Source organism: Symphalangus syndactylus, chromosome 8 (genome assembly GCF_028878055.3).
Source record: "Symphalangus syndactylus isolate Jambi chromosome 8, NHGRI_mSymSyn1-v2.1_pri, whole genome shotgun sequence".
In the NCBI taxonomy this organism is placed as follows: domain Eukaryota; kingdom Metazoa; phylum Chordata; class Mammalia; order Primates; family Hylobatidae; genus Symphalangus; species Symphalangus syndactylus.
The window spans coordinates 62,802,217-62,811,624 of record NC_072430.2 but is presented as its reverse complement, the minus strand read 5'-3'; the positions used below and the strand labels follow the sequence as shown (position 1 = coordinate 62,811,624).

The 9,408-nt window shown below is 39.1% G+C and overlaps 1 protein-coding gene across 3 annotated transcripts in view; it reads left to right on the top strand.

Moving 5' to 3' along the window:
• The first annotated feature begins 1,858 nt into the window (after positions 1–1,858).
• Positions 1,859–9,408, top strand: part of CGRRF1 (cell growth regulator with ring finger domain 1) — a 40,967-nt gene continuing 33,417 nt past the window's right edge. Inside the window, exons 1-2 of one of the 3 annotated variants that reach the window (XM_055289319.2) lie at positions 2,027–2,127; positions 5,044–5,205. In XM_055289319.2, the coding sequence (XP_055145294.1) occupies positions 5,144–5,205 (62 nt within the window). In that variant the 5' untranslated portion in view covers positions 2,027–2,127; positions 5,044–5,143. Of the gene's footprint in view, positions 2,128–5,043; positions 5,206–9,408 lie in introns of all 3 variants that reach the window. The other 2 variants (XM_055289318.2, XR_008659493.2) reach the window with 2 other exon arrangements.

The window sequence follows — 9,408 nt, the reverse complement described above, 5'->3', positions numbered from 1 at the left end:
GGGAACTTTGTCCTCAAGGAAATAGAACATGACAATCAAGGGTTTTTGGCAATGGAGTAAAGTACGTGCTGTGGAAAAATAGTTTTTGCTATCACTGTGCAGAATATATTGGAAAATCTATGCTGGAACTAGAGAGACAAGTTTCAGTGGCCATAGCAGATATCCCAGTAGGAAATGACAGAGATTCTAGTTAAGTTTGTATTAGGTCTTGTTCTTTTTGAGAATTCTTCAAAGTAATTCAGTTTGGGTCTCAGTTTTCTCCACAGCTGGTTTGGGATTTGGTTTTCATGTATTGGTTAGTGAATTATCCTCATTCATCATCCCAATATGTTGCTGCTATTTTATATTTCCTGTTCTTGTTTTTGTAGATTTATGTTTTTAATCTCTTTACTGTAGTTTTAGTGGACTTGAGGAGGAAGAAAAATTAGATGTATGTGTTTAATGCCACTCTAACTTGGAACTTCCTACATTTTCATTTCATTACAAAAATTCTTGTTTTTTTATTGTTGTTACAATAAAACTGCCTTTTCAGATTGGCCAATACTTTTATTAAGTGACAATATCAAATGATGGCAAAACTGTGGATGAAAAACTGGGAATACAAATTCGTACATTTCTGGAGAGCAGTGTTTTTAAAATGTACATTTTTTTAAACCATAGTTCCACCTCTAGTAATTTATCCTAAGGAAATACTTTAGCTGTAGGGATGTTCATTGCAGTGTTATTTATAGCAATGAAATAGCAATGAAAAATTGTCCAACAATTGAGGGCTGATTAAAGTATATACTTTCACAAATCAGATATATAGTAATTAAAAATTGTGTTGTAGAAGCAAGCTTCTCAAACAGTGCTGCTCCAGAGACTACATGGTCATTTGCCAAGGAATATGTGAGGCCATAAGACAAACTTAGTTCATCTTTCTCAACACGAATTTTACTGGTGATTTAGGAGTGTGACAGAGGCTACTAGTTACCTATCCCAATGTCCATTCTCTTTCCTCCTCAGGAACAAAACTCCTGATTTGTAGCAGGGTGTGTTGCTGCTCACGAATAATAAGACTACATATTCCCATTCTCTGATGTAGCTAGATGTGGCTTTAGGATTAAATGCAAACCAACGAGGTGTCATTGAAGTGTTATGACTCACAGAGTTGAGACAAGGGAGTGACCATTTAGCTACTTTCTGTACTTTTTTAAAAGCTTCTGTGTGGTTAAAAAAGTTTTTAAAAAATTATTCTTAAAGTGGAAACAAATACAGGTTCAAACATTTGGCTAATTCTAATTTGAGGAGTACAAGAAGAGGAGAAAAGGAGGGGGATGTGGGAGGAAGCGGATGCTTTATTTCTAAGAGAATCTTGGATAAGCAATGCTGATTTTCCTCTATGATTAAGTCCAATCTGAAAAGGCTGACAAGTCTCGTATAAATTGCTTGTGGTAGAGACTCCTTTTTTTGTGTTTTCACTGTGCCTATGGTTATTTCATTTTGTAGAACCCAAGATGCCCGCCCTCCTCCTCCTCCTCCACCTTCTCCCAAATTTGCCTAAGATATAATAGGCAGGGTTTCAGGATTTAGAAACGATGCACGTAGATTTCAGACTGCGCCTCTCTCTGACATCAGAAAACCTACATTGCCTAAGGCTGGGGCAGAGTTGGCCCCAGAGTCTACTTAGAATTTGCCGGCGGAACACCAATGACCACTGGGCCACAGCTCCTAAGACGCCCGCTGGGTACCAATCCTGGGAGTCGGGGGCGGTGCGAGTCGGGACCCTCCCGATCCCAGGTCTGCGTAGCCAATAGCTCGGGACGGGAGCGGGAGGGGCGTGGCGTGTCCTGCAGGCGGCGCCGTGATTGGCACGCCGGCTCCCGCTGCCCGCGAGGCTGCCCTAAAGTCTAGCTCACGAGAACCCCAAGCAAGTGCGCACCTACAAAGTTTGTCCGCTCCGGGGCACCGTAGTGGCTTTTACCCTGGCCGGGCGGGCTGGGCTACGCGGCTGGAGCCGGGCTCTACCCAGAGCAAGACCCTGATGGCTGCGGTGTTTCTGGTAACGCTTTATGAATACTCGCCGCTTTTCTACATCGCAGTGGTCTTTACCTGCTTCATCGTGACCACTGGCCTGGTATTGGGATGGTAAGTGTACCAGGGGTGAGAGACGAAGGGGCGGACACCGCGGGAGTGGGGTCGTGACGAGCAGCAGGGAGCACAGGAGCCGGAGGGCCGCGGGCCGGAGGACGTCGGGGATTCGGTGTCCCCGGGTGCCTAGGACTCCGACTTTCTCTGGGAGGAAAACAAGGTGGACGCTGCACCTGCGTCACTGCCCTGCATCACCGTTTGGTCCGCGTCGCTGGGGCATCTTTGGGTGGTACCGCATTGGGGTGTTATACTCAGCTTTGTTTCTAGGCGATAAAGCAGCCAGGAAGGGCTTGGGCTTGGTGTTGGGAGAAAGTGCTTCTCTAGTAGGCTTCTGTCCCGGATTCGGGCCTACTGTGTGTCCTGGATGAGTTAGTCACCTGTGCTACAATGCACAGACCGGACAGTAAGCGAGGTTAACAGTTGTGATTCTGACCTGAATGGAGCCCTTAGCCTCAGATCTTTCAGAGTAACTTGTAACTGAACTGTTACCGTTTGAGAATTTAATGGTTTCTGTATACATTCCACACCTTTTGAAGTAATATTTAGTCGATAGAATTGTAAAATCATAATTTTAGAGCTGGAAGAGACCTTAGAAGTAAGTTACACCGAGGGTAGGACAGTTGCCTATTGGAGACAAGGAGAATGGTCTGTTAGATAACCGCTGAGCAATTCTTCTAGCCTAGAGGTTCAATTTCTCTCTTGAGGAGATACTGTTGTATCATGTTTAGACAAGGCTTGTAAATAACAGCGAGTTGAAACCGTGTAACTAGCCCACAACAGTTTTTCTAGGCTGCAGCCTCCAAAATCCCTTTGAGAAGGTAATAGTTACAAAAAGATCAAACAGCAGTTCTAAGTGGATAACAGCCATGGTCTGAAGAGGTCAGAGGGGACTCTGTTGAAGAGGGACCTGAGCTGGATTTTGGAGAATGAGCATTTTGAAAAATAAATGGAGTTAAATATATATAGTAGGGAAGAAAAGGCATTTCAGAGAAGACAGCGTGAGCATAGGGGCAGAGAACATGTTAGTGAATAAAGAAGGCTACGTAAAACGAGTTTTAAAATAGCCTTTGGTCACATATATGTGATTGCCTTAAAGAACACGGGCCCTTGTTAGTTTCTGAAAATATATGCCATCTTTAGGAAGTGACCAAAGTTTTAACATGTCCACACTGCTCCTCACCCTACCGGCAACAGAGCATAGAATTCCTTGCCTTGTATGTGGGTGAGGATTGGAAATACAAATTCCTTATATGTGGAGGTAAGATTGGAAAACAAAGACCAATCTTACACAATTGGTTATTCTTGACCCATCAGATTTTATTGCTAATGTTCATTACACAAAAGTTTGTAATTGGAATTAGGAAGGTGTTGCCCATGTGAGAAAAGCAGTCTTAACACAAGATTTTTGAATGACTATAATGTTAGTGTTATTCTCTTAATGAAGCATAATTTTCCTCCACTAAGGAAAATAGTAACTAGTTGATAATTGCCTTATGTGCTTTAATTTTTATTTTAAATAGGCCAACTAATTAGATATCTTAGATATCAATCTTTAGTATTGGGAAGAGGGTAGTCAGGAGCCTCATGTTTGTAGTGGTTAACAGACTTTGGAGTCAGACAGACATAGGTTGAAATCCTGGCTCTGCCAGCTTTAAGACTGGGTTTGAAAATTTAATAATTGCCAAATCACCCCATTTAGGTAAGACTTTTTACAAGAGTGGGAGCACATGTAATCATAGAACGTTGGGAAGTCTGGGCTAAGCACTGCTGAGGCCACAAGACCATGTAAATCCAGTCACTTCCATCCTAATTGAGGCCTAACCAGTCATCTTGTGCCTAACCCAACCGTTCTCTCCATCTGAGTTAGCTTTGCCCATGTAGATAAACTTTTTACTATGTTTATTTGCAAACTTAAGCCAAGGCCATGTATTTATTGACTAGAAATGATGAAAACTTGGACACCATCTAAATCTCATAAAAACATCTTTCTAATAGTACCAATAGTACTCCAGTCAGAAGGGTAAACTAGTTAATACACGTATTTTTCACCCTTGTCATTGTTTTGTTTTAACCTCCCATAATACCATCTCTACTGTTCATGTGTTTTCTGTCATGGTTTTTCCCTTAGTACTGCTCTGAGTTTTTCACTGTTTGCTTCTTTCCACTGTTTGCCATGTCTGCCTGTACTGTGTGGGAGTGGAGAAAAAACAGGAGCATATGATTATTGGAATCCCAATAGCAATAGCAAAGAAGCATGCGACTGGAAATGTAGTATTTTTCTTTCACCATGTGGTGGTTTCTGTGATCTCTGATGGCTTTCTCCAGGCACTGAGCAGAAAGAAGCCCAAAAGTCCATTTACATCCTTTAACAGTTTCAAATAATCAGGGACCATGACTCCAGTAGCTACTCCCGGCCTCCTCTTGACCACAGTTTATTAAGCAGTTGATCTCAACTTCATACCACCCTCTGCTTTGTGAATCTAGGGCAGAACTCTAAACTGCATTTCTTCTCTGCAAGCTGACTGCCTATTGGGCTTTGCCAACGAGGGAGGGAGACTGGAAAGCTGGAAGAGGATGAAGGGACTTGCTGCTTCCTGTTGATTCCTTTTCTTGTCTGTCACTTGCCACAATAGTGCCTCACTCTGGCATTAATAGTTGGTCCCACTTGTTCCAGTTTATGCTTTCCTACTCTGTTAGAATCAGCCTTATGCACTCCCTTAAAGATACCAGTATCCTTTCCTCAGATCTGAGTCCTGAGCTCCATAGAGTCTCTCCTCCACATTTCTAAACTATAGTAAATTCTCTTTATTTTCTTTTCTCTGTTCCCTTGTCCTAGGAGTGATAGCTGCTTCCTGCTGTTACTACTTCTTATCACATAAGTAGTAACTCGGTGTCCTCTTTTTGCCTTTTCAGTTCTTCAGCATATGGTTAACATTTTTCATATGAAGATTTCTCTTGATGTTGATGCTGGCAGCTTTAAAAATCAAGTCAAATCTCTCTGTTAAAATAACGGATGCATTTTCAGACTCCTGCCTGGACCCTGACTGATAAATTGTCACTAAGAATGGGATCCTGGTGAGAAAACTTTCAAAGATAGAATTTGGGAGGTCGGTTTGGTAATTTCTTTAGCTCTTTGCCAATGGGAAATAATCTAGTAACCCACAACATGTAGTGGCATCACAATCAAATTGATACATTTGGTTGACTGTGATAAAATTATTTCTGAAGCTGTGTGCTGGAGGACTAAGTGGCTAAAGCGCTTGTTATGTTATTACTGTTATGGCAGTAATGATGACTGCAGGGACTGAGGGAGAAGTGAGAAGTGAGATAGGTGCTTCTGTGTTCACTGGAGCACTAACAGAAAGAAAATGACAAACTCAGGTCTTCAAAGCATTAGATCGGTCAAGTCTTATAGAATCAAAGTTTCTGTGGTTCTAAAGCACTTTATTTTGTGTAGCCACAGAAAGACTTGCTAAAAATTGAACACAATTTTATTTTTATTTTATTTTATTTTTGAGACAGATTCTTGCTCTGTCGTCCGAGCTGGAGTGCAGTGGCGTGATCTTGGCTCACTGCCTATAATCCCAGCACTTTGGGAGGCTGAGGCAGGAGGACTGCTTGAGCCCAGAAATTCAAGACCAACCTGGGAAATATGGCAAAACTCGGTCTCTACAAAAAATAGAAAAATTAGCCAGGCATGGTGGCAGGTGCCTGAACACAGTTTAAACTGCGATAGTAATAGAATTACCTGGCCTTTGTCAGTGCCTTATTTAGGATATTGTTTGGAAAGAAGTAGAACCCTGAGACTTGGAATGGGGACATCTAGGTAGACATGGACAGAGCTAAGAATCTTGAAAAAAACTCCAGTCACTCTGAGCCTCCATTGTTGACAGAAGCTGCTTACTTTTCATGTGCGAGAAAATTAGCCTTCTCTGGCTGGAAGATCCTGTAATAACCTCACCTAGGGCAGTTGCTTTGCAAAGGGCTATCCACACTTAAGAGCTACCTCTATTATCTTGTCATGAGGCCCAGATCTCTGCATGTTGCCTAGTACAGGGACAAAATCTGATCTGACTGGAAATAGTCTGTCCTTGAAAATAATTGCAAAATTTTGCTAATTTATGTCTGTGGAATCCTGAGGAATATATGTGAGGATGGATTGTAAGCCGGAGAATAGAATGTAACACTAGATCAGATCATATTTATTGATCTGGGTATATTCTCAAGAAATTCTGCATCTAAAGCGTTAACTCATACTTGTTTGTTTGATGGAAACTTGGACTCATTGGTGGCCTGTATTTTATAATGTTGAGATTTCTGTTGTTGTTTTTAAACATTTAGGTTCAGAGGTACATGTGAAGGTTTGTTACATAGGTAAACTTGTGTCACGGATTTGTTGTACAGATTATTTCATCACCCAGGTATTAATCCCAGTACCCAATAGTTATCTTTTCTGCTTCTCTTCTTCCTCCCAACTTCCACCCTCAAGTGGATCCCAGTATCTGTTGTTCCCTTCTTTGGGCTTGTGAGTTCTCATCATTTAGCTCCCACTTATAAGTGAGAACATGCCGTATTTGGTCTTCTCTTCCAGGAGATGGAACAGAAATGTTTAGTGCCTTCTAATTTCCCTGTAAGTACTGCTTTATCAGCATTCCCCACATTTTGACACATATGTCTTCATTTTTATTCAGATCATAATTTAAAATAATTTCCCTTTTGATTTTTTTTCTTGACCTCTAAGTTATTTGGAAGTTTGTTATTTAGTTTCCAAATATTTGGAAATTTTAAAGATATCTCTGTTACTGATTTATAATATGATTCCATTGTGGTTAGCATGCTTTTTATGATTTGACATCTTATAAATTTATTGAGACTTGTTCTATAATCCAAATATATTCTCTCTTTGGTAAATGTCCTAATGCACTTAAAAATAATAATAATATATATTCTGCTATTGTTGGGTGAGATTTTTTTTTTTTTTTGAGACAGCGTCTCGCTCTGTCTCCAGACTGGAGTGCGGTGGTACGATTTCAGCTCACTGCAACCTCTGCCTCCTGGATTCAAGCAATTCTCCTGCCTCAGCCTCCGGAATAGCTGGGACTATAGATGCGCACTACCACGCCCAACTATTTTTTTTTTTAATTTTTAGTAGAAATGGGGTTTCATCATGTTGGCCAGGATGGTCTCAATCGCTTGACCTCATGATCCACCCGCGATGGCCTCCCGAAGTACTGGGATTACAGGTGTGAGTCACCGCGCCCGGCCGGGTGAGATGTTTTATAAGTGTAAATTAAGTCAAATTGGTTGACAGTGTTATTCAAGTTTTTGATGTCCTTACTGATTTTCTATATATTGGAGCTATCAATTATTGAAATTGTGGGGAGTATTAGAATTTCTGACTATAATTGTGGATTTACCTATTTCTCTTGGCAGTTGTATCAATTTTTGCTTTATATTTTGAAGTTCTATTAATAGGTACATAAACATTTAGGATTATTTTGTGTGCATGATGAATTGACCCTTATATCACTATGAAATGGACCTCTTTGATTCTGATAATAGTCTTTGCTCTGAGATCTACTTTGTCTGGTATTAATGTAGCCACTTCAGCTTTCTTTTGATTAGTGTTAGCAGATACATCTTTTTTTATCCTTTTACTTGTAAACTCTTTTTGTCTTTTTATTTAAAGTGGGTTTCTTGTATGCACCATATAGCTAGGTCTTAATGTTTTTATCCAATCTGATAATCTTTGTCTTTTAACTAGGGAGTTTAAAACATTTACATTTAATGTGATTATTGATATTGTTAGATTTAATTCCACCATGTTGCTATTTGTTTTTTGTTTGTTTTGTCTGTTCTTTGTTTCTTTTCCCCTTTTATTTTACTAGTCCGTTTTTTGTTTCTTCTTCCCCTTTGTTCAGCCCTCATTTGCATTAGTTAAATAATTTTTGTGATTCCATTTTATCTCCTTTGTTGGTTTATTAGCAATAACTTTTTTTTAGTGGTTGCTTTAAAGTTTATAATGTATCTCTAACTTATCACCATCTACCTTCAGGTAATATTTTAAAGAGATATAAGAAAAGCATTGTAATTCCTCACGTAGTTACCATTTCACTGCTATTTATTTCTTTGTATCAATCCAGATTTTTATTTGGTATCATTTTTCTTCTTCCCAAGGCATACTTTAATTTTTCTTGTTGTGCAAGTCTGTTGGTGATGAATTCTTTTAGCTTTTGTTATGTTTGAAAAAGTCTTTATTTTGCTTTGGAAAAATATAGGTATAGAATTCTAGATTGACAAGTTTTTTTCCTGTTAGTTCTTTAAAGATATTCTGCCTTCCATTACTTCTTATTAATATTAAAAAGCTACTGTCATTCTTATCTTTGTTCCTCTATGTGTAGTATATCTTTTTTTCCTTTTCTTTGGCTACTGTAGCATATCTTCTTTCTTTTTCTTAGGATTTTCTCTATATTACTGGTTTTAAGCAATTTGATTATTATGTGCCTTAGGTAATTTTCTTTGTTTCTTGTGCTTGGAGCTCATTGAGATTCTTGGGTCTGTAAGTTTTTATAGTTTTCATCATGTTGGGGAAGGTTTTGGCCATTATGTGTTCAAATACTTTATCAGTCCTCTGCAAACTTCAGTGGTATGTTAAGACTTCAGTTACATGGCTGCCTAAAAGTTGGCTTACTGATGCTTTTTGTTGTTGTTGTTGTTCATTCTTTTTCCTTTCTGTGTTTCAATTTCAGTACTTTCTGTTATGTTGTCTTCAAGATTACTAATCTTTTATTGTGCAATACCTAATCTACTGTTAATCTCACCCACTATATTTTTTATCTAAATCATTATCTTTTTCATCTCTAAATATTGATTTGGGCCTTTTAAATATCTTCCATGCCTCTATATCATATGTGTAGTCATTACTTTTCTTCTGAAACATACGGAATATAGTTCTAGGAGCTATTTTTATATCCTTGTCTACTAATTCAAGTATCTGTATGATTTCTGGATCTATTTCTATAGAGTTTTGCTCCTCATTGTGGGTAATGTTTTCCTGCTTCTTTGCATGCCTGTTAATTTTTTTTATCAGATGCTATACATTGTGAATTTTACCTTACTAGGTGCTGGATATTTTTGTATTCCTCTAAATATTCTTGAGCTTTATTCTGGGTCACTGTTAAGTTACGCAGAAATAGTTTAGTCTGTTAGAGGGTTGCTTTTCAGCTTTGTTAGGCAGGACCAGAGCAGACGTACCCAACTCTTTTATAAAATCAGAGT